The sequence below is a fragment of the Setaria viridis genome, chromosome 8 (genome assembly GCF_005286985.2).
Source record: "Setaria viridis chromosome 8, Setaria_viridis_v4.0, whole genome shotgun sequence".
Lineage (NCBI taxonomy): Eukaryota > Viridiplantae > Streptophyta > Magnoliopsida > Poales > Poaceae > Setaria > Setaria viridis.
In genome coordinates, this window is record NC_048270.2 from 25,364,102 (window position 1) to 25,389,543 (window position 25,442).

General features: G+C 42.2%; 2 protein-coding genes across 2 annotated transcripts; both read left to right on the plus strand.

The window, feature by feature from the left end:
* The first annotated feature begins 943 nt into the window (after positions 1 to 943).
* On the plus strand, positions 944 to 2,031 carry LOC117834411 (uncharacterized). The gene is made up of 2 exons (XM_034714000.2): positions 944 to 1,293; positions 1,375 to 2,031. Exons 1-2 carry the CDS (start codon positions 985 to 987, stop codon positions 1,942 to 1,944), a joined length of 879 nt encoding a protein of 292 aa, XP_034569891.1. The 5' UTR covers positions 944 to 984; the 3' UTR covers positions 1,945 to 2,031.
* A 2,687-nt stretch (positions 2,032 to 4,718) lies between these two features.
* On the plus strand, positions 4,719 to 23,504 carry LOC117834412 (uncharacterized). Its single transcript, XM_072290277.1, has 25 exons — positions 4,719 to 4,751; positions 4,853 to 4,975; positions 5,907 to 5,992; positions 6,068 to 6,314; positions 6,413 to 6,591; positions 7,911 to 8,408; positions 8,509 to 8,833; positions 10,077 to 10,217; positions 10,330 to 10,410; positions 11,213 to 11,329; positions 11,414 to 11,503; positions 11,596 to 11,700; positions 11,768 to 11,827; positions 11,924 to 11,992; positions 12,070 to 12,156; positions 13,982 to 14,083; positions 14,555 to 14,644; positions 14,725 to 14,805; positions 16,419 to 16,499; positions 16,584 to 16,676; positions 16,753 to 16,809; positions 16,919 to 16,963; positions 17,036 to 17,101; positions 23,277 to 23,391; positions 23,479 to 23,504. The coding sequence occupies exons 1-25, from the start codon at positions 4,719 to 4,721 to the stop codon at positions 23,502 to 23,504; spliced, it is 2,997 nt and encodes a 998-aa protein (XP_072146378.1).
* Positions 23,505 to 25,442: the final 1,938 nt, after the last annotated feature.

The following is a 25,442-nucleotide window of genomic DNA, read 5'->3' on the forward strand; positions in this document are numbered from 1 at the left end:
CCCCCGCCGTCCGCCGCCCCCTTGACCGCCCGCCGCCGGCCCCAGCGCCCCCCGCCGTCCACCGGCCGTCCTTGACCGCCTCGCGCCGCCGCCCCTTGACCGCCCGCCGCCGCCCCTTGACCGCCCGCCGCCGCCCCTTGACCTCCCGCCGCCGCCGCCCCTTGACCGCCCGCCGCCGTCGCCCCTTGACCTCCCGCCGCCGCCGCCCCTTGAAAAATCGCCGCCGCCCCTTGACCGCCTGCCGCCGCCGCCCCTTGACCGCCCGCCGCCGCCGCCCCTTGACCGCCCGCCGCCGCCGCCCCTTGACCGCCCGCCGCCGCCGCCCCTTGAAAAATCGCCGCCGCCCCTTGACCGCCTGCCGCCGCCGCCCCTTGACCGCCCGCCGCCGCCGCCCCTTGAAAAATCGCCGCCGCCCCTTGACCGCCCGCCGCCGCCACCCCTTGAGCGCCCGCCGCTGCCCCTTGACCGCCCGCCGCTGCCGCCCCTTGACCTCCCGCCGTCCGCCGCCCCTTGTTCAGGAGGGCGCCCCATCGCCGGCGCCCCCCATCGCCGGCTCCTGCCCTGCTCCTGGTGAATGACCAGGAGCATATAAAGGTATGTATGAACTTTTTTTTTATAATTTATAACACTTGTTTAGGGTAAATTATTTACACTAATTCAATTGTTTTATGTTGTCAGGTACAATTACAACATAAAATCAAATAGGAAGCTACCTGCGAAAAGGAATTTCTTGAGGTATGAACAATCAATTGTATTGGTATGAATTACCTATCAACATCCACTATAGCCTGCTTATGAGATAAATCACTTTTCTACTATCAGTATGGTTAAATGCAAAATGATAATTCAAAACTATGTAATGGATGAACGTTTGTACTTTGACATCTATGCTTATTTATTTCCCATTTGTTTAATAGTTGGATAGTTGGATTCATAGTTATGACTTAGCTTAGTTCTTATGAGTTTTCTTTGATTGGTTGAAGAATGGGTGATAAGGCGGATTGGGGTGATACTTTTTTAAGGCATTTGATTGATGCTTGCAAAGAAGAGATTGAAGCAGGGAATAGGCCGATGGGAATTTTCACTACTACCGGTTGGAAGAACGTTGTTTCCAAGTTTGCAGAAAAATCCGGTGATACGAGAACAAAAAAACAATTGAAGAACAAGTTAGATCTTCTGAAAAAGGAGTATGTCACGTTTATGGAGTTCAAGAATTGTGCAACTGGTCTTGGATGGGATGAGGCAAAACAAACTATTGACTGCTCAGATGAATGGTGGGACGAACACCTTGCTGTAAGAACTATGTTTCTTCATAATTATATTCTTCCCATTCTTTCCTATGGTGTGCCTTGCTAATTTTTTTTCTAATTGTAGAGATGCAACAATCGTGAGAAAGGAATCAAATGCCACCATATAAAGTTTCGAAAACAAGGACCCAAGTTCCTCGATGACCTGCATATCTTGTTTGGCAAGGCACATGTAACTGGGTCTTCTGCATCCTGTCCTGGAGATATATCATCCGATGAGGCAAGTGATGATAATGTGGATGAGGTAGTGAAACCTACGCAGAAGGATATGACAGTGAACCTAGGAAAAAGGAAACGCAAGGGTACCTCTATTGGTGTTGAAGAGAAGGATGAGAAGAGCCCATTCTTTCATTTGTACAAGTCCACTTGTTTGAAGATAGAAAATGCTGCAGAGAGGATCTCCACAAGTGTTGAAGCATCATCAGCTCCTCCAACTAACCTAGTTCCTACCATTACAGAGACTATGAAGATGGTGAAAGAATGTGGGGTGCAAGAAGGAACTGCTCTAATGCACACAGCCGCTTCCTTAATTGTTAAACCTGAATTTAGGGAGCTCTTTAGCTCTCTAGAAACAACTAAAGGCAGACTGGATTTGATTGAGAGGGAGCTAGAAAAGGAGATGATGAAGCGCCACTGATTTGTATTGCCTGTTTGTCAAATTATTTATTGTCATATGTGACAACAATTTCCCTATGTTGAACCATAATTTGTTACCCTATATTGAAACATTATTTATCTATTAGTGTGTTATGTTGAGCTTTTTCATTTAGTATTGTCAAAGATATTTGTTGTATTTAATTATTAATGTACTAATGTCTCATGTAGATGGATGATACATTGGGAGATGTGGCTAAAGGAGGGCAAAAAGGACTACTACTGCTAGCTGAACTTGCACAGCATGCTGGTGCTATTGGAGAAATGGGCAACTTGTATACTGAGCGGTATTTGCACAAAGATGGATACAGGGAAACGTCAGAAACTGGAATTCAATGGGTGATGAGGTGTATGTCACGTCCGAGATATTTTTATAAGATGTTTCGGATGAGCACCGAGATTTTCGATAAACTTCATAATTTGCTAGTCTCTACTTACGGATTGACCTCAACCAACAATGTTTCGTCTATTGAGTCATTGGCAATGTTCTTGTGGATCGTCGGAGGACCACAATCTTTTTCACAAGCTGAAAATCGTTTCACACGGTCACTTTGGACAGTTCACATGAAGTTTCACGAAGTGTTGAAATGTTTGCGCAAGTTAGCTAAGGATAATATTAAGCCGAGGGATCCTACTTTTTCTACGGAGCATGAAAGGGTGAGAGAGGACCGTTTTTGGCCATACTTTAAAGGCGCAATTGGAGCAATAGATGGTTCACATGTCAAAGTGGTAGTACCAGTGGACGAAGTGGTTAACCACACATGCCGTCATGGATATACATCTCAAAATATGCTTGCTATTTGTGACTTTGATATGAGGTTCACCTTTGCAGTTGCCGGGTGGCCGGGTTCTGCACATGACATACGTATCCTCAATCATGCATTGGCAAATTTTCCTTCATTTCCCCTGCCTCCTAAAGGTATACATGATTCTTTCAACAAATTACCTGAATTTGTATTAAAATGTACCTTACTAACTTGATTTTGTAGGAAAGTATTATCTCGTGGACTCAGGTTACCCAAACCGAATTGGGTATCTTGCGCCTTTCAAAGGAAGCACATACCATATACCAGAATTTCAGCATCGTTCGGGGCCTCCTCAAGGAAAGTACGAGATGTTCAATTTTTTGCATTCATCTCTTCGTAATGTCATTGAAAGGTCTTTTGGAGTCTTAAAGCAGAAGTGGCGTATTTTGAAGGACATGCCAAGTTTCTCACCTCGTACTCAGAAACATATCATTATGGCTTGTCTTGCATTGCATAATTTTATTCGTGATAGCAATTTGTGTGATAAGGAGTTCAAGAGATGTGATGATGATGAGGATTACTTGGTACAACATACATGTGGTATGAGACAAACACAAGGAGATGATAGTGACGATGTGGACAATGAGGATACCATGAATACCATTTGCACTAGGATAGCTGATGCTTTGGTTAGTGCGAGAGGAGGAGAGTAATGTTGAGGGTTGGCATCCTTGTATAGAACTTTTTGATCGATATAGTTCTATTTATGTGGACCAATTACTTTAATGGATGAAAAACATTTAAAATTTATTTTTTGTTTCTTCCTAAAATAGTGGTTTACATTTGAACTAGTGAACGCATTATTTTGTTACGAGCAATTTGCATATAAACATACTCACAGACCTTTAGGGGCATTACAGGTATTTCTTACACAGCCTACAGTTTCACAGCTCCTCTAACCAAACGGTCTTCTGCTTTTCCCACAGCTGCTTTCTCACAGCTGATTTTCCACAGCCCACAGCTCACAGCAGCTTTTCCAAAAGCCACAGCCCAACCAAACGCACCCTTAACCAGCCAGCGAAGTGGCCATCTACTTCGAGGTGCGGGCATGGGCGGTTCGGTTCGCGTGGGTCAGCCTAGCGCCCGATCGCCGCCATTCGCATAACAGCGCTTGCGCGTGCCGCCGCCGCCGCCCTCCCCGCAGCCTGCGGAGAGGGTTCCATTGCCGACTTCCGAGGCGATTGTCCGCGCCGCACCTGCCTTCCGCTTCGGCCGCCGCGGCGCGCGCCTCTTGAGGCGAGGCCGGCGGAGCCTGCACGGACCCTCACCCCCGCCGGCCCCCCCCCCCTCTCCAAGGATCCAAAGGTTACCTCCCCCTTCCCCCCATCAGGGTTAGCAATTATGAGCTGGGCGGGGTTCCAGAGTTGGTATTATAGTAATTTGGCAGTACGTTTGGTACAACAGGGATTGGTGAGGGTTGGGCATTAGGATTTGATGCCTAGGGTTAGTTCTTGATGCATGGTGAAGGATAAATGGAGGAATCGGCTTCTTTGTTGGGTTTTCCCTTATCTGTAATAGCTTTATTCCTGGATGGCTGGATAAATGCCCATTTTTTTTTGTTGCTTTATAACATGATGTCATCAACTAGTAATAACTAGATGTTGTGATATGGAAAACTGCAAATCAAATACCAAAAAACTGTAAAACCCTGTTTGCATCTGCATGCTTATAATAGGTTTGGATAAAGGGACTTAGTTTTTATGTGGAAATGTCAATCCAACTTATTCTCATTGAATTTTATGATTCCATTTATTTAGGACTATACAATTTGCACCCGTACATGAGTCGAAGTTTAACTTCAATTTGACATATGTACTGAAAGTCTGAAAGCAGCAGCTGTACTCTGCCCGTGCACAGAGCTCCTGTCTTGAATCCACCATATCAGAGGCAAAATGGTGGTGTTGATCTTATAATGCTTGTCACTTGTACAACTAATAAAAGAGAAATTCCAATGGATGCTGCTGCAGTTGAACTAGAGATTCAGGTAGTATTTGTATTTTGTTTTCATAGACATTCTATACAACAAACTATGTGTTCTGCAACTGACCTATTATCTCTCAATCAATTTGTTTCTATGCTCATTAGAGGCTAATGGACATCCATATATTTGACACCGATGCGGATTGTGGGAGTAACACCTGTGAGAGGGACAACAATGGTGCTGATTATTCAAAAGAGTCAAATGAGCTTGTCAATGAAAGAAAGTCGGTAAGCACAATGCATTTCCATTTACGCATGATTAAGTAAAAGTGATTTCTAGTTCTAGCATGGCTTCGGTGAGGGTTCAAAGACATGGCCAATGCTATGTAATTTGGTGCTAACATTCTAATCTTTAAGTTAGGAAACTAAATCAACTCAAAATATTTTGTTATGCTAGACCTCAAAATCCTTGTGTTACTAGAAACAAAAAAGGAGAATTTTGCTGCCAACAGTTATTCTTGATTTATTGTCGTAAAAGTTGTTTATTTTAATTTATTTACCCCCATCTCTTTGCCTTCAAAAGTATTTGAAAAGATTTTCTTTTATTTCTTGGAGCACACTTTGACCGTCGATCTTCTATGCTTTCTGGCGACTGTAAGGGATGCCAGTAGTTTTATTGTTAGTTCTTTAGTTATGGCTGCAGATGTTATTTCTGAACCATTTATTGGTTCCTAGATGTAAATGTGACTTGAAACTTAGGTATATGCTGCAATACTCAACATCGAGTTCCCCATACTTGCTTAAGTAATTATAGGTTTTGTTGCAGATCTATATGATACTTGTGTCAGTTTAGGGACAATATTTGAATTCTCAACTTCACAAACCTAACTATCTAAAAAAACCGTCACGCAAGCTTGCAAACCTGTTATACAACCCGCTCAATTTTACTGTTGGAATCATGTCATCTTTTTTGTTTGGGACAATTGAGCAGTGCTATGTGTAAGACACAGTTATACAACCCATGTAGACTTTGCATCAACCAATCACCGCACTCAATTTTCCTCCACATGGGCACAGGCAAACATAAGTTCTGGACAGCTATGCCTGGTCATATGTGGGTCGGATCTCAGATGGGCAGCGTCGTACCGATAGTCATTCTTGGTACACTTTGATCATGTATATATCACCAATCTTAAAAGTGTTTTTGTTTATTGCACAGGTTATTGGTGAGGGAAAATTACATCAGCTCCTTGCAGAGCATACCACTCTTTCAGAATCATTTATTTTTGCAGCAACCTGTCCAGGGTACTTGAAAATCATATGATTTACTGTTTCATTACAGTATGTGAAGTGGTTGCTTATTCTTATATTTGAATGCAGGTTTGACGAAGATAAACTTGCCCCGTTACTTAGTTCTTTGAAAGATGTTTGGACCCACCCACAGTGGAAAGCTTGCCTAGAGCTGCTATGCTGTGACAATATGTTTAGGAAGGCTGTCCTGAAAATTGTAAAATTCTTTGAGCAGGAGCTCAAAAATTGCAGGGAAGGGTACTTGCATGAAAAAGGCCAAATAAGCTACTCGACTTTGATTACGCTTGTTCCCTTGGTCATTCCTCCACTCCTAAAGGTAATTATTATGTGCTTGTCTCGGTTTCATTAGAGTCTAATTGTTGCTTGATGTTTTTGAATAGCATGCAATACTTGAATCTGACCACTGAATTTCAGCTACTTCGATTTGTTCATGCACTGTGGACGGATGAAGCTGAGTTTTTTTTGCGAAAAGAACTTAGAGAAGCTAAAAGGATGAATAGCTGTGAGCAGGATTTTAGCATTCTGGGAGCAGAATTGAAATGTCGAGAAGAGAATGAATTAGGCAAATGGCTACAGCAAATTCGAGAGAGTGGGTACGCACATTGCTTACTGTACAGTCTGTACTCAATTGGATATGCTTCTTTTCATCTTTGTGTTTGTGTTGGTTACTACACTGACAAATGTTGCTACAAGAAAGTAGAGTTTATTAATTGCAAGTTTTGTTCAGAAATAGACATCGTTATTGAATAAGTCGCTGGACAAGGAATGACCTTGTTTCATCTGGGCATTTTTTTTCTCAACGACGCAGGAGAGCTAATGTTATTTCATTAAGAAGAGATAAAAAAAAATACAAAGGAGAGGCACTCACAGACACTACAAAGGAGAGGTAGGAGCCCTACTCCCAGACACAGTCAACACACCCAGATAACTTAGATAAATTGGATCAAGACTCACCCCACACTAGGTATAGAATGAGCACAACCAACACTCAACCAAGGAGTTCATGAAGTGCTGAAGCTCTAGCCATGCTCCATGAACTACCTTCACTAGCTACTGATTGTAGGACCTTCCGCCTGAGCTTCCAAGGATAAAGGTAGATGAACAGTCATTGATCCCCATCGTTCATTCGTTGGGATGCCTCAGATGCATACATCACTGCACTTCCACTTGACTGTTTGGACAGATGCCTCCCAACCCTTAATGTTGCATTTCCTATTGCTCTTCAATAGTAAATAGTGATTCTTCCACATGTTCTCTTCATATTTTGCCTTGGTAGAAAATCGAAATTTAATATTGAGAAGTCTATGACCATGGACTGTACTACACTCCTTTGTGCCATTTTCCTTCTTTTTTCTATGTTCTATTTCTGGTGCCTTACCTATGTACTTTCGACATCTATCTATATCAAATCAAGTGAACTAATTTTACAATTAGAGCGTGTAAATACTGCCATGTACCTGTAAGAAATATGAAAAAGAAGGAGAAAGGCGAGTTGAAAAAAATGCATTCACTCTTTGTGGGCAATTTATGACATGGGCATGGTCTTTCTGTTTAATTCGTAGCAGTGCACTTGCAGCTACTCAACAATACTAAAGCTTTAGGTTGATTAATTGGAGTTTGGGGGTTTATGCATTATGAAAAAAATGCCCTTCAAATTATCTTCACATGGCATGCCTTTTTCATTAGTATCTAATGGTGTTAATGTGCTATACTGGTTTAACATCGTTGCAGTTCTAGACGTTGATTAGTTTATTCACATGGATTACCTAATCCATGGCATGAATTTTAGTTGTTAAATTACTTGGATATTTATTCATCTGTTTCTTATTTTTTAAATAAAAAGTAAACAAGATATGACACTGTTTTTTTGTTAATTATGTATTTGAGCATCTTTCTTTATGCCATGCTGTAGGTACAACTTCTTAGGTTTATGTGCATGCATTGATGGGGCATTCTCTGAGCTGTTAGACAGTTCATCAATTAGTGCTGCTATTATGGAAAATGTGAGATCAATGGAATTCTGGCATTTGACCAGACTAATCGATCTTATCATTATTCCTTTTGTCAAGCATTGCCCTCGTAAGCTACGGGAAGAATGGATGTTTAAGTTCTTCGTGCCCTTACTTGACTACTGTGAAGACAAGCTTCGCTACTCATGGTTAAATCTTCTTTATAGTGGCCAGGCTGATGTTCCATGTTGCCTTGGTTACCTTTGTGAATCTGAAGAAACAATAAAGCACATGGAAAATTACCTGCTGCTTGATTTGACTCGCAAATTCTCCAAGTTGCTTGGGTCCTTGTGTTCTTCAGAACTGAATGGTAGTCTTTTTCATGTGAATCTTAATCCCAAGCATGACATGATTGCCACTTCTGGCGAGTTGAAGTGCACACTGTCAAGCTCTATTGTTGGGTATGAAAAAAATATTAACTGGAGCCTTTGTTTATTTACTTTGTTGCTTTACATTATTTTTATATTTAAGCATTGGTAAACAGATGGCCTTTATCTGCAGGTATATCTTGCTTAATGATTGTTTTAAAACTTTAAGCATGAACCTTTTTGGATGGTGGGTGGATGACGAAGCAACAATAAATGCTGTTCCCTTTTGTAATGCTTTGGTCCAAGTTGCAGTCGCTACAAACAATAAAAAGCTCAGACGGTTTGTTGAAGATGATATGCTTCCTGCTCTAATTCGGCGTCTATGTGATGGTCTTCCATGTATGGTTCAACGTACCATCTCAAAGTTATCTAACCAGATGATTCCTCCGATTCAAAAGGCCAACAAGGATCTTTTGATTCTGTGCCAAAACATATATACACTTTGTGTACGAAGTCAGGTAACTTTTTCTTACTAGCCTTCTCACTCCAACCTTATTTAGTGATTTCACATTATTCTGAGTAATGATCTAGTAGGTTTGCATTCAGACTGTGCACCCACCAAAACTGCAATCCAAGTTAGATTATAGGCATAAACTAGCAAACTGACTTCATAAGTTCGTAGTGATCAGTTTTTCCAGTACGGGTCTCCATTGTGGTTATCATAAGAAATATTACGAGAACGAATTAGTGAGGCAAGATGATGTGGTTTTGGGTTTTGTTTCATTGATTCCAAACAACTCGGTGAATGTGACATATCTTATGAAGACTAATTATTTATGTATATTCTTAATCTGCATGGATAACAGAATAAGTGTATTTCATGCACTTTTTTCTTTGTTACTGATTTAAAATTTTTGGTGTATGATACACATTGTTTTGCACCACAGTTTGATTGTATCATGCGTTAGAAAATATTATATCTTTAGCGTAATGCAATAAAATGTAGATGTTTTGTTTAAGTGGATGAAGTATTTATTTGCATAAAAATGATTTCATTATAATTATGTTTTATGGCATTTGCTAACTTGTTGCAATAGAAATTAGTACTTAAAATGTTGCCTCATGTTGATTGTGCCCATGTCTGAACGATAAAATAATGCTACTTCACAAGGCAGATATATAAAATAATATATTTGCATAAAAATGATTGTAGACCATTGCATATGGTGTGTTGCGCATGCTGGGCTGCCGGCTATATGGGCCACATACTGCCATACTGGCCATGAAGGCATGGCCACACACAAGGATAGCAGCCACAATAGCTAGGGTTGGCTAGGTTTTCTTAGCTATCTGATTATCGGTTATTTAGTTGGAATGCTATCTTACTTGATTGGAACATCCTTGGCTAGTTTAAAGGGTTAAACCGTCTGTCAGGTGATCTGTCATAGATTTCTCACCCATTAAGCAAATATAATAAACACTGACTGGGACATAATAGGAGAATATTATGCCCGAGTAGTATAGCAGCAACTATATTTTGTTTGGTTCCATATACAGTAGCGGATCCTACCTAGTCATATTGAATAAAAAAAGTTCTACAACTTCGTAGGACGGTAGATCCCGTAAATAGACCTGGATCCTAGAAAGGAATGTGCTTTTCCTCAATTTATATTACATGCACATTCTTTAATCCATAGAGTTAATCATTGTCATGCATGCATTGCTTGATGTCTTTTCCCTGTGTATGTGTATATGTATTAGGATTTGGAAGGTGAAGATCAGGACTATGGTAATGGAGCATACCAGTTTGATGACTGGTTTGCAAAGCAAAAGAACGATCTTATGGTTAAGGCCTATTCTCCTATTCCAGAGAACTTTCCAGATGAATTGTGGAATTGGGAGGCATGTGTTAACTTTCTGGTTTTAAATATTTCAACTCAAATGTTTGAAACATTCCTTAGCCTTGTTTTGTGTTTAATTTTTTTCTTAAAAGGTTCCTTAATGTCCTAACCAGTTTGAAGAAGAATTTCAAAGGTACCTTCCTACCTATATTGATCTGCTGCATGAAGTCGATGCAATGGATTACTGCCTGGAGGTAACGGTGTTTGTTCATCTACACCATAGTGTCTCCACTTGGTTAAATCCATTATTTTCCAACTACTTGCCAGAATTTGTACCAATAGCAATAAAACAATAACATCATCAATGAAGTCTTTTAGTTTCAAGCAAGTTGGGGTATGCCAGAGATGGATCCTGATAAAAAGCCACAAGAAAGAACATAGGAAAGCTCTTAGTAATAGTAGTAACTATAATAATAAAAGGGGCACCGATAGCCTAGACCATGGTTCGGGCACGCAGCTGTTTTAACATGCTCCTATCTAAAGACAGTTATTTGGGTACATTCCATTGGCTCTTCCCATGTCAAGTTTGGTCTGCTTCTTCCTCTTAATACATTTTCCATGCTCCTTAGACTTTAGAATGCTGCTATGCACTGCTATGTAAATTATGGAGCATTGTTGCTATAATTTTGAATTCGTGGTACGAGTATGCGGCTCGCAATTCATTGTGGATACGGGTTTGTTGGGTTCATATACATTATTCGTAGGTCATCTATATTCACAAAATGCATTATAATATACCATACAAGATAGACATTCTTGAAGTTGTTTACCACAGCAAGCAGAAAAGATATACTTTCATATATAAGTTCGATCCAACTACTTAATGTGGTTTCCAAGCTGTCTTCCAACGAGTCATATAAAAGCTTTGGGGTTGAGCGATCACTGAACTGATCTTTCAAAAAAAAAAACCTTGGATATACTGGACAGTATGAAAGGCATGGAGAGCTATTTCTTTTTTGGTTTTATTTCCTTATCTCAGTTTCTATTCACTTGCAGGATGATTGTTTTGAACGTGTTAGAATTTTTGAGAAACTGAGCCCGGAATTTAAAATCAGGCATGCCATCAACAACTGTATGGATCGTAATATTTTTTTGACATCTAATATTTTACAGGTATGTGATACAGGACAACTTTACAAATACATGTCTGCCTATATCTTTTCTAACCTTAGTTACTCCTTTTGTTTCCCTCTGAAGCGGAAAATGCCGGCAGCATATCTTGAACAAATCGCTGATCAAATGATCAAATGGCTTTGTAAACTAATTGATTTGAAACCTTACATTCAGGTACTTTTGCTGCTAATAAATTTTTACTTGGTGGAGTATCATAACAAATGTGGATGTTGCAATGCAATAACATGTACTTGGATAAATTGCAGATCTCTGATAGCTGGAGAAGTGTTATGGATCACCTAAGGAAAAACTTTGTCATAAATCTAAATCATTTTGGATTGGACACGGAATATGCAGTTGATGTGCGTACTGTCTTTAACCCTATATTTCTTGTTAAAAACATTGTTCTGTTATTATTGACAGTTTTTGCTCTATCAGATGTTTTTCAATTCAATATTACTTTTCTGGGAACCTCAGTTTCACCCTTTAATACGAGAGGTGAGCTTTCAAGATTTGGAGTTCTTGTTTTCTTTCTGCATCCTCTCTTTTTGCTGGTTCTTATTATGCAATTTGTGTAATGTTTGCAATATACAGGATCAGAAGGAAACGCTTATGAGGATAGCTCGTCAGTTGGTTTTAGCAGAAAACAACAAATGCTACAGGGTTTGTTTCTTCCTATCCTTTTCTTTCTCTTGATGGATTAATTTAGTGTTAGTGAAAAAATGAATATACTTTTGCAGCCACTTGACTTGGATCCACAAGATTTCATGGATCATTTGCAGCCTTATGTGTGTTCTTACATCTATAGAAAGAAGGAAGAAGCCGGGGTATGCATTGTTAACTGTTATATAGATTTTGTTTTGAACGTCTCCCAGAGGCTTGTGCTGTTTTATGTGGAAACATCATCTGTCTCCTATGGAAAGCCAGCACTCTTTTTCCAGTGCCATGTTATCATTTAGTGAATTTGTCAATTGCGAGGAGTGTGTGTTTAGGTTGGACCTTGCAATTTCACAATGGACAATTCTACCTGCAAAACAGCATACTCCCTCCTTTTCGAAATGTAGGGCGTGTTAGGTTTTCCTAAAAAGTTGTACCCATAGATTTGCATTTCACATATCTGAAATATGATATTGATTTTCTAACAATTGATAATGTATTCTAAGGTAAATTAATGGTCGAAGCTTACTTCTGAAGAGAGAAGACCTTTGAAATTGTAATACGCCTACATAAAAAAAAGGAGGGGGTACTGAAGAACTTGCAATAACTTACAGGCTATAGCCAATTTGTAGGGGTCAAACAAAGATATACTTCATAAGGAAGAACAACAGCATTTATTCCCAAACCAGAGAGAGAAAGAAGGATTGGTGAGGCTAATTGTTGTATGTATGTGTAAAGAATTAGACTAATGTTCTATGTAGGTGTAAAGAGTTAGACTAATGTTCTAAGTAGAGGTGAAGAGTTAGTGAGGTTACCCATGTTGTAGCATTAATGTGGTACTATCTGCTATGTGGCTTTGAAGCACTCTTATATGTGCCATGGTGTCGTAAGGATATAATTCACCAAAACTGAAATATCTATTAGTGATGACAACCAAGCTGATTGGCCTTGCCTTTTTTCCTTTGAATACTCAATTTGGAATTATAAAATAGATTGGATATACAACAATGATATAGTTTATTCTTGTTTTGATTTAGGCATGTTTAGTTTTTGCCTAGCATTCGCACACCTAAGTTTATTTATGCCACAGTTTGTTAAGCTAGTGCATAGTTGAGCCATAACTGTGGCAAGCCACACTTTCTTAGCTCCTTAGCCCACATGTCATGCAAACACTTTTTTTTTACTAATTTACCATAATTGTGTGGCACCACACTTCGGCTAACCTTAGTTATGGCGAAGATAGTGGCCAACTAAGCATGCCCTTATAATTTGTGATTCATGCAGGTGGTTTGTCTGAGCAACAGTGCTATTTATATGTTTTAATAATTGCAGCAAGGTAGACTTTGGCTCCAAAGAATCCAAACTTTAAAGCTAATCAGGCACATCTCTTCAATAATATATCAGTTAAGACTTGGAGAATAAATAATGCCGACAGTCAAGTGACTGAATTGATCTACCGCTTCTATTATCCCCTCAAATTGGGAGCATAGTGTTCTTTTTTTAGTCCTAAACTTGAACAATTATTTATTTGCCTGTATTCAGCTTTGACCATAATTTCAAAGGCTTGCAATGTGAATTTACTCTTTAAATAGGAAATTACATGATATAGATGTCTGAGTTGTGTAGACAAATGGCTCATGCTTGTAACAGCAATTAGAATGTAACTATAGTACTTAATGATTGGTTTCTTTGATTATCTTTATGAGATTTACTTTGATTCAACTTTTATCTCCTGTTTTCTTATTCTTGAACTGTCTTAAGCCCTATTAAATCTTGGATGCGCCCTTGAGATTGACCTGTTATCCTCTTGAAATCTATTTATATAAATGTGTCATGGTAGGTTTTGATGGGAGGCATAAGCTAAAGTTATGCGTGTTTCCTTATATTTTTCTGCGACTAATGTTGTACTTTTCTTGAATAGAAATACTATTTACACTGTCTATGTTATTAATTCCATTGCGAGTTTGATGTGTTTACATCTAGTTATTTTTGCAGTATTTTACTGCGAAAGAACAAGTCAAGATGCATGAAGAATTTGACAAATATTTGGCTTCAGGCAAATTGGATGATGATATCACTGAATTTGGTCCTTTACAGGTACACATTTTGCTGTGATATTGCTGAGGGAGATTTAGACATCTGCCATTGCAAAGCTCACAAGTTTGTATAGGACTAAATACAGCTTCAAACTAACTTTTGCGCCTTATGCTTCTACATTAGGGCATACTAAATTATAACTGGAAGAAAAGGGAACTATATGGTAGTATTTCTTTTGGTATTCCTTGATACACCCTTACACTTGTTGCCATCGTTGTCGAACCAATCTCTGCACAAGCAAAATTCCAGGATTTCTACTGCCTACAATTTCTCACTTGCTTTCAAGGCATCCAGACCCAACAGCACTGCTCATTACGTCCTGCTCTCATCCATGCACCTTCCCTGTTACTGTTCTATGCTTGAAGACCGTTTGTTCCAAAACATAAACATTTTAGAAGACTAGCTGAAATTTCCATGTGCAGTTGTGCAAGTTACGTACAGAATAATTCATTGTTTGTTCAATGTTTCTAGGATGGCATGGCTAAGAAAATATTTGATAAACACATTGCGAAGAGTCAGTTTGCTGGGTTGAACATGGAGCTCATTAAAGATTCTTTGAAGGTACAACAACTGTTTTTGCATTAGCTCTTAGATGTTTTTTCCCTTAAATTCTGTCCTCAACCTTTTCAGCTGTTTAATAGGAAAGAGCTCTGATTGTGAAGAGGCACCGTCAAATAGACACTTATTCTGAATGTTTGAGACGCACCCTAACAAATGAGAAGGTATGCATTGTTAAAGTCTCCTATTTCTTTGGATCTTCCTTGAAATTGGTCCTTGTTATTTCATTGTGTTCTGATAGAATATCCTAACTTGTCATATAAATTTCTAATCCAATAGGCAATTAAACGTGCTAGTAAACTTTTAGTGGTCAAGAGAAAATCCGATGCATTAGGGTTGTAGAGGCTAGTGATTGTTTGTGGATGATAGACTAAGTCATGTGTGTGTTGGGTGTGCTATCTATGTGCCTGTGTGCACTTTATCTACTTAGATTCTCTTTAGATGCTTTGCTTAGCTTCTAAGCCACCTACCCATGGTTGGCCTATATGTACCCCAAAGACCCCTTTGTGGGAGTGTGGAATGGAAAATATCATTTTGGACTACAGTGGAAATACGAGGTACACAAAAACTGTTCACTTTTCTGTTAGTTGGCTGCTTTTGTTAGTTGGCTGCGATGTTGCTAACTTATGGCACACAAGGCAGCTCAATGAAGTTAAGAACCAATAAAAGAAGTTTATTGGTCCCACCTGTGAACCTCTTCTCCCTCTTTATTTCCTTCTGCATCTTGCTACCTTTTCCGAAATCTCTCTCTGCCTTCTGCTTTTGCTAGATGTTTCCTTCTCCACACCAAGAATGGCATGCGCAAGCATGTACTTCTCCCCACCCACAAGTGCTAGAGTTTGGCCACACCATGGACACCAGAGGAGCTGTGAAATGATATGTGATGGGAAGGAATTGCAATGCTGCAAACTGTGCTGGCGCTAACAAGCTCGGCATCCATGACATGACTCTATTGTGCTTCCCTTTTAAGTCAACTGCCCTGCGCAGTCTAGAATATAGATCCAAGATTCTCTTATGGCTAGTACATCTTGTTAGGCTACTCCTAATGGGACTTTCATTCTCATTTAATAGGGTGCCATACAACCAACTTCGATGGCATGCAAAGCTTTAAAGAAAAGAGATGATAGTTTTATATAGCTGAAAGACCATGGACATTGTTTCATAATTAAATGCAATGAGAACACATGAAACATCGAAATGAAACTTTTCACTGGGATTGGCCTTACAAAATATATAGAACATATAAAAAAAACTAGACCAACTAGACCAACCTAGATGTAACTAGGTGGCTTTTATATTAAGAAAAAAATAGGCGCATATACATCCACACCCAAAATCAACTTATATTAGTTCCTAAAATATCTATAAAACATAGCAAAAGTATACTTTTATCAGACTACTTTTTGAGACAAATCTACTCATCATCTTTTAAATATCCAAACCAAACACATAAAAAGTAACATGCAGCCGAAGTTTGGAACGATTTGACTTCCCAAAACATCACTTGTGATTAGAGATGAGTAATAAGTAGGAAATACCCAGAAGATATTCTGTCCTGGTTTTGAAACTTGCAGCATGAAACTGAGGATATAGAAGCTCTTGTACAATTTTTGCATTCAATTGTAATAACAAATAGATCATCCAAATATCCTTGTACACATAATTATATCTTGATTTAACTAAAACATGACTATTTATTTTATGTAATTGATCATCTTTGTGCTTTACTTGAATTTTTTAACATCTTTGTGCTTTACTTTAATTTTTTAATTTCCAGATGAAAGTTTGTCTTGAAGAATTAATGAAAGAGCTCAAGCATGAAGGTTTCTTCAATGTCAGTAACAGTAATATGATTTGGGTATGCCACATCACTGGAAGCATCACTAGATGTCCTGTTTTTTACTATTTATGTCATTTTTTCACTCATGTTCCACTTTTGTAGGAGGACAATTTTCTAGAACTTGTAGGGAGGTTTGAAAATTTAGTTTTTAGAGGACATGGCTTTCCCAAATCTCTTGTGGTTCAAGGAATTATGGTATGTTCTGTCATTGGTGCTCTTTGTGTCTATTTTAAATAGCAAGTGAAGCTAAACATAATATGACTAATGCAAGGATTATTGGGAAATCTCACAACGGAGTGGCTTAGCTTGGCAAGATTCTTTTGAAGAGGTTGGTCATCAGATTTCTCCTCAAAAGAACTCTTATTTTTAATTTATATCCACTTTTTAAAATAAAATCTTTCTGAAAACTAAACTACCTTTTGTTGGCAATGTTCCAGGTTGTTGGAGTAGCAGCTGGCAGATGGAAAAGTGATCTTGAGCTGGTACTGGAACTACTTATTATCTTCTGTTGTTATCACAATTGCTGTGACTGTTCTTTTTTTTTCTTTGTGCAGCTTTGGATGGATATGAGATACTATGAGGGCTTATATTATGATTTACTGAGACATCCTTTAGAAAAGGTCGGCATTCCTATTACCTTGATACACTCTACCTGGAAGTTACATTTTGCTAGTTGTTATCTGCAGTAGGGGTTGCTGTGCTCCTTTGTTTTTAAGATTACTGCCATTTCATTTTTGACTTATGATGAACTAGTCCTAATATTTTCTTGTAGAGTAAAAGATTACATTAGTGCATACATAGAGAAAGTCTGGCTTGTCGGGACACTTGTGTTGCCCATGGTATGGCATCTGTCAGGAATATTAGTCTTGGTACTTGTCACATGACCTTGACGTGTTAATGTGATCGCGTCTAGTAGTTGAAATTTCCAGTAATTCTTTTACAGAAATTATACTTAAAATTTAAAGAATGACTGGCATTTGACATAGCACCTCAGATTTGGGTGTTTGGCATATTATCTGTTGCTCATGACCTCCCAAATAAACATATGGAAATTTTTTGCCATTGTAAACAGATCTTCCCACGAAAGGCTGAGGCTCAAAAAGATCTTCGTGCAGTAGGCTGAAGCTCCAAAACTGATGTAGCTGAGCATTATCTGTTAGAACAAAGTATGACCACAGTTGCTAGCTCACATTTTTCTGGTGGCACCGGTTTTTGTAATTTTGTGAAAGCTTCTAATGCTAGGCTCCATTTTGCTAAATGCCATTTCATCTACATCTTACAAACTGAGTTTGTGAAAATCTTTCTATATGTAATCCATTGTTTATGGTCCCAAAATTCTGTAGTCTCATCTAGTCTAAGGATGATGCATTCTTTCGGATCCTTTTTCCCCCTCCCACTATTATTAAAAAAAAATGTAACAAGGGAAGCTACTGGCCTAATACATTTTAGCATGTACTTGCTTTGTTTCAAATTGTAGGTTGTTTTAGCTTTTCTAGGTCCATAGATATTATTATGCATCTAGATAAAATATATCTAGATGACAGTTTGGGATGGAGGGAGTAGTATTGAATAACATGCGGCTCGTGCTAGAAATGACTCCTCGTGTAATCGTAGTACTGGTTAAGTTTTGTTTTTCTGTAGTTGATTGTTGCAGGAAATTGACAAGAAATTGATTTGACAAGAAATTGGGAAAACGAGTGCAATACTGGAAAGACTTCGGGGCATAGAAGTCTCATCCATCCAACGGTTATTAATTCACCAAACTAGGAAAATGTGAGGACCTACCGCAAGGGACTTTATCACTTGATCTGAATATGAGGACCTTACCACTTGCATCTGTTGAGAACCCACCGTAAGGGATCTAACCATATGAGTTTCGAGCTTTGCCATTTACTTGGCTGTGCTTGTTTCGGCAGTTGGGGGCAGCGCGTATCGCGGTCGCGCAATGCTGTATGGTGAGGATTTTTCCGAGGCGGCATTTTCACGGCGCACAGTTCAATTCCCGCTGCGGGATGGAAGTGCGGCACGCAGGAGTGCGGCAGCCACGCACCGTGGCGTGATTGTGCGAGGTGAGCTGCTGCATCGCCAGGATAAGCGACTCCAAACGGGGCCTTGATTTTGTGTCCACACTTTTATTTGAGATGTGCAAACAATAGGAAGATTTGAGGGTGTAAGGGGTTCAGGAAGGGTTTCCAACTCGTGAAGCACCATAGAATCACAAATATACAAAGCCACAAGGTGTTTTGGCCGCTCAACATAAGAATATCTCCAACAGCATATGCATATTTGCATACCTAAAAGTCGTTTTAGGTATAGGAGAGAGAAGGTTTTGAGAAAAATTTTGACCTCATCTCTAACAGCATACGTAAACTCGGACACCTATATTTCCTTGTGAGTCTTGTTTATGATGAGAATCTTTTTTAAGGGCCAATATGTGAAAATGACTTATCTTCTTCCCTCACCTCCCTTCTTCCCCGTCACGTCTTCCCGCTGCTCTCCCCGAGTTGTTGTTTCAGCCGCAGCCGCGCTCCTCCACCGCCCTCCGCTTGAGTCGGCATGTTCCCCTCTTCCTCTGCTGCGAATCCGGCGGCGCTTGCCCTGTAACATTCCATTTTTTAGAAAAAAAAAGTTTCAGAGATCCTAATCCAATTTGAACCAAGATCTAGCAAACCAGTCCAGTCCCTTGGCCCAAGTTGAAACCCCTTTCCCTCAAAACCCTAGGGGACCAAGTCCCTCCCCAGCGCCGTCCCCTCTCCCTCCCGTTCGAACCTTTCTCCCAAGAACGTCTCTCTCTCTCTCCACAGCACCTTCCCCCTCAACAATAACGAAGGGAAAAGGAGAAAAATGGATCGAGGAGAAGGAGAGGATCAAGATGTGGTGCATCTTCAGAGTAGACTTGCTTCCCCCATCTCAATTTTGCTGCCCTAGGTTTGGGGAACGACCAAGGTTAGATGAATCTACTTTAGATCTGCTAAATGATATTTTTTAGAAGGTTATTGGTCCTGAGGATTAGTGGATTTGTTGGGAAAACACGGTTTGAAGGTCGATCTAAGGTGTGCTGTCTTGTAGCTCGGGCAGTGCTGCTGTCCATGTAGTTTTGGCAAACTAAACGACTTTTCCTCCAAAAGCGGATCATACAAAAGTTGTAGAGGTTTGTGAGATCTAACCGTTGTCAAATTTTCACATTTTTTGGTGGAGTATACCTTCAGTTATTGAATATTGTTTGGACGTTGTTTCTGAATGTCCAGATTTTGACAGCAGATGTTCAGATATGTATCAGATGATCATAAGGATGGAATTCGTGGAAACCCATAATAACAAGTTGTAGGTTGCTTAGTGATGTATGTCCTGACAAAATTTTAGAATTTTTGGACAAAGGTTTTGGGGGAGATGTATTTTTGTATGCTGCTATCCAAAATTTCAGACAGATTCTATACTTCACATTCAATGGCACTTTTATCCCTCTTGGGATCATGTTAAAAATAGAGGATCTGTGCAAAGTTGTAGGCTTTTTCCCTTAGCTTTCTAAGGTGTATTTTCTTGCGGTCATATCTCTCGTAATTTTCTTACAGACGCAAAGACTAGACCTAAACTTAGTGAACAATGGAGTCGGCAGGCCCTTCGTCATGATGTCCGCGAACTGGTGAGAGGACGGCACATGGAGGATCCGGACCTCACCCAAGGCTACCTTCTCATGGATGAAGTGGTTGTCGATCTCGATGTGCTTCGTGCGCCGATGATGCACCGGGTTGGCTGTCATGTAGATAGCACTCACGTTGTCACAATAGACAACAATGGTCGAAGCAAGCGGGACATGAAGCTCCTGAAGAAGTTGGTGAAGCTAGAAACACTCTGCCACAGCATGGGCCACAACCCTGTACTCCGCCTCAGCACTGTAACAAGACACCATGGTCTAGTGCTTGGAGGACCAAGACACCAGATTGTCGCCGATGTAGACGCAAAAGCCGAAGGTGGAGCAGCGGGAGTTCGAGCAACCAGCCCAGTCAGCGTCGAAGTAGTGCCGATGTGAAGTCTGGAGGAGAGCGTGCCCTTCACATAGCGCAGGATGCGCTTGATGAGGGCCATGTGGGGTTCGCGCGGGTCATGCATGAAGAGACACACCTGCTGAACCGCATATGCCAAGTCAGGTCGAGTCAGGGTGAGGTACTAGAGAGCCTTAGCAAGACTCCGATACTCAGAGCTGTCCTGGAGCTTGACACCGTCGTGTGCCGAAAGCTTGGTATGAGTGTCAACGGGAGTCGTGGTAGAGTGACACTCAGCCATGCCAACACGCTGAAGAAGATTCAGGGCGTACTATCACTGAGACAGGAACAGGCCCTAGGAGGAACGCGTGACGGAGATGCTGAGGAAGTGGTGCAGGTTGCCAAGATCCGTCATGGTGAACTCGGAGTGAAGGCGCCCCATGATGTGCCGAAGAAGAGTCGAGGACGAAGCGGTGAGGACGATGTCGTTGACATAGAGTAGCAGGTAGGCGATGCTCGGTCCCTCTTGTAGACAAAGAGGGAGGTGTCAGAGGCAGAGGCGACGAAGCCGAGCTGGCGAAGGAAGGAGGCGAACCGCTGGTACCACACCCTTGGGGCTTGCTTTAGTCTGAACAAGGACTTCTGCAAAAGACAAACGTGATCTGGGGCGTCAGGGTTAACGAAGCTGGGAGGCTACTGGCAGTAGACAGTCTCCGCAAGGTGGTCGTGAAGAAACGTATTCTTCATGTCCAACTGGTGAATCAGCTAGGCTCGAGAAGTGTCGATGCTGAGGACGGTCCATATCATCACCAGTTTGACAACCGGACTGAAGGTGTCATCGTAGTCGATTCCGTGGCGCTGGGAGAATCCGCGGACCACCCAGCGCGCCTTGTGTCGTGCGAGGGACCCATCAGCATAGAGCTTATGCTAAAAGATCCACTTGCCCGACACGACATTGGCACCAGGCAGCCGAGGGACGAGGCGCTAGGTGTCATTGTCAATGAGAGCCTAGAACTCGTCGACCATGGCAGCACGCCAGTTGGCGTCAGCCAGGGCACTGCGGTAGTTTGCCGGAAGCAGAGACGACGAGGAGATCGAGGCCGTCAAGCCCTGGTAGTGTACCCACTGGATGGCCCTAGTCACAAATTGAGTTGATAGGATGCGGAGGAGCCGATGGGGGTGACGAGGAGGGTGCTTGGGGCGCCATGGGCGCAGGGGCTGGCGTCGGGGCCGCGGGCGCCAAGGTTGCGGGCGGCGGGCGTTGCTCGCGATGCTGCTGGAGGCGTCGTGGTGGGTGCCGCAGCCACCCGTGGCCGCGGGGTGTGGTAGTGAGGCAGGGGCGGCACCAGTGGGCCGGGGGACGCCGGGCAACGAGGAGGGCCCCCGGTGGTAGGAGCAGTACTGGCGGAGGCGCTAGTGGAACCGATGGGTGCTGTGCCACCCGTAGACAGAGCGGGGTACACGGTCGGGCCGCGTACCAGGATGGCATGGTTGTCGTCGGGAAGTTCCTACAAAACAACTGGTGAGGGCTACGGCTGCTCAACGTCTGAGGACGGAGCGACCGAGGTGACCGTATAGCTGCCGCTGCCCAAGTAATCTCTTCTAGGGTTGGTGATAATCTGGAGGCGCCACCAGTTGCCCCGTCCAGTGTGCTGAATCCCAGTGATTTGCCTAAGCGCTTGGCGGGTAAAGCTGCCCTTGTGCCCCATCGGTCAAGCAAGTGAGTTCCCTGGTAATGTGTTTGGGTACTAATTTTGTATCCAGTAATTGTTTATCTGGTTCTTATGCTTCGTCATGTGTACGTCGTCTTTCAGTGTTGACCTTAGCGTGGTGAGCACCGAACCGGCAGCTGATGACGGAGGCCACTCATCTCCGGACCCTAGTTCTGCGCCTATTGTCGATCTGACGGAAAAGAACATGGGGCCGGCAGCGAATCCCAGTTCTACATCTCTGGCGGCTGTGTTATTGCAGGATGCGATCGGTGCTCTTCAGAACACGGCGCCGGTAGCCCCCCAGACTTCTGCTCCCAAGCTGCTGCCTGAAGCCGCATCGGCTTAAGGACCTTCTGCAGCGGACATTTTGGACGCCCTTCCTCTCAGTGCTGCGAGTACTGAAGCCCCCGAGCTTGAGGCTGCGCGCGCCATTGAGTCCGTTAGGGTGGCTACGGAGAAGTTGTCTAAGGAGGGGCCATCATTTAGTGAGGAACTAGTCTTGGAGCCCAGTGCGAGGACTGATTCCGCGGCTGAAGATCCGATGCCGCAGACGGAGGTCGAGGCTTACGAGAGCCCCTTGTTTGATCCGCAGGCTATATCCTCTTTTTTTTGAGGCAAATCAGCGTTTGTTGACATATACCAAGGTGAGTTTTGAACTCAGCGGAAGGTGTTGTTGCAGATTGTTCGGACGAGACGTATAAGCAATACTTGGAGGAGTTAGACCCCATAGCCGAGGAGGTAGCCAAGTTCGTTAACTTGCAGGAGTCTTAGGCTCCCTTCGGTTGTAATCGCTCCTGAACTTGTATCTCTATACAATGATCTTTTGGGAGAATTTTTCCTTTTGATTTCCCACTAGTTCGCTTGTGAGAGTACTTTCTTCTACAATGAACCCCACAATTCGGTGCTTTTTAGCCACAGATCTGCTAAGGCATTGAGGCGTGTTGTTATGTTATCTTGGCCTATTTCTCGACATCGGACCGCTGTTCTTGGTCATATCTCACACCGTGGTAGAACCATGCCTGATATATCTGGAGACAATCCCTATGGTTTCACAATGAGATTGACTGAAGTTGGTATTACCTCTGAGTCTGGAAGTTCAGGAGCTCCGTGTTTTGATGGATGGAGCTATAGTGTTGGAGTGCTACATGGTGGCGATGGGCGCTTCTCATACTTATATTCCTCTGAATGTGCTTAGAACAACTTTGGCACAGTGGGGTAAGTACCAACGCACCCCGTTGCTTTTTTTATTACATTTAAAAAGGGTTGTATAAGTTTCTAACGTTGATTTTGTTGTATTTGCAGGTTTTGGCATGTATGCTGATGAATGATTCTGAAGCCTTCCGAAGGCTTTGCTCCAGAACTACCTCTTTCAGTTGATCTCCACAGACAGCATTTATCTTTCCACTAACTCTGTAACAAGTCCGGTTACCTGCAGTATGTGTGCTTGGGGTCCAGTACAACCTTGAGCTGAGCAGTAGTTTTCACTTTTCACTGTTCTTGTAGCTATTTACATACCGCGTCCTGTTCCCGTTTAAAGATTGGGGGAATCTGGTCATCTTGTAGCCTGAGCTATTGCGTTAGTTTCTGTTCTTGTCAGTAATCGGTGAAATTGAGTGTGGATGTCGATGCCACTAACTAGCTGCTGACTGTGCATCCCATCCTGCTTAACTATGGTCAAAATTTAAACAAAGTGTTGGCAATGGTTTTGGTTGAGCTAAGTTTCAGAAATTCCTACTTATTCACCACGAACAGATTTCCGAAATGACATTCCGAGACAGTACGCACGCTTGACTGGTGTCACTGCTTAGGACTAGGTGTTCTCCTTCCGCTGGTAAGACCGCATTTCATGGGCACAAGGTCACATTCACGCGAGATACGCGCCTGAAAGTCCGTTAGTTCGTCCTGTGTCGTTCCATACATGAGCAGAGAACTACCAAGTAATGACAGTATAACACAGAGTAGTCCAAGAGCAGCAGAGCACGCTTGCGCTAATTTCCGAACATGCTTAGATTTGTTGCCTGATCGACCACACCCTTGCAGCACCCCTCCTCATCAAACAGGCTCTAATGATATGGGACTTGCTGGTCGCATATGTCGATCTGCATCCAGCAGCCACATATCCATCAACAAGAGTGCACACGCATACTCATCCTAGCTTGATTGCAGGTAAAAGAGAAACCACTTCCAAGTTTGTCTGATAAGATTTGACACCTGATTTATTTTCCCCAGCTTGTCGCCAACAGATTTGTCACCTGCATCACTGCATTGGACTTCGACCGCCAGTCAAGACGCGAGTACAGCCTGTCAACCATACATCCTCGGGCCCACCAGAAGGTCTGTACGGACCCACTCAAGGGGACGCACTCGAGACGTATCAGGACATGAATACTATGCTACAGGGCAACGTAGACTACACGGAACCCCTGAAGGACTAGTCCGAACACAAGGAAACTACTCTGCCGAGTTAGAGTAGGACTCTGTAGTCTTGTCCAACTAGTACGCTTGGACCAAAAACTACCCTGTCACCCTGCTCCCCTGATATATAGGGGTGGGCAGGGACCTCCTCTAGACAAGTTCAATCGAATACAAGCATACAATACACAGGATGTAGGGTATTACGCGATCTAGCGGCCCGAACCTGTCCAAATCGTGTTCCCACGTCACATCGACTCTTTGATTTCGGCAACACCCACCAACCAAAACTCTATCTCGGGTATTCTCTTGATAGGTTGCCGAGTTAAAACACCGACAGCTGGCGCGCCAGTTAGGTTTCCAACACCGCTGCATCGCTGACGGCATTGGAGGTTTCCAACGCCGCATACTCGAAGAACCAGAGAAGAAACTGTCAGGATGCTGAAGACTACTCCATCAGACTAGTCCCTCAGGCTAGTCCATCTGAAGACTACTCCACAGGATCTAGTCCCTCGGACTACTCCATCTGAAGACTACTCCACCAGACTACTCCTCAGACTCTAGTCCCTCAGACTACTCCATCCGAAGAATCACAGAATACAAATTGATCTCTCTAGGACCAGCTAAATAACAGAATAACAAAATCCGTCAGCGATGATATACAGCAGTCTCAAAGTATCTGAAAATCTATACGCACCAGGACAAAATAACTAACCTAAGGAGTAATATAGGACACTAGCTTGGTCACGAAATAGTCAGTCATGATTAATGCCTAACCACTCCCTTCACTTGAGATGCTGATGAACTTGGCCGAACCTACACACTACCCAAAATTGTGCTACAGGACAACGCAC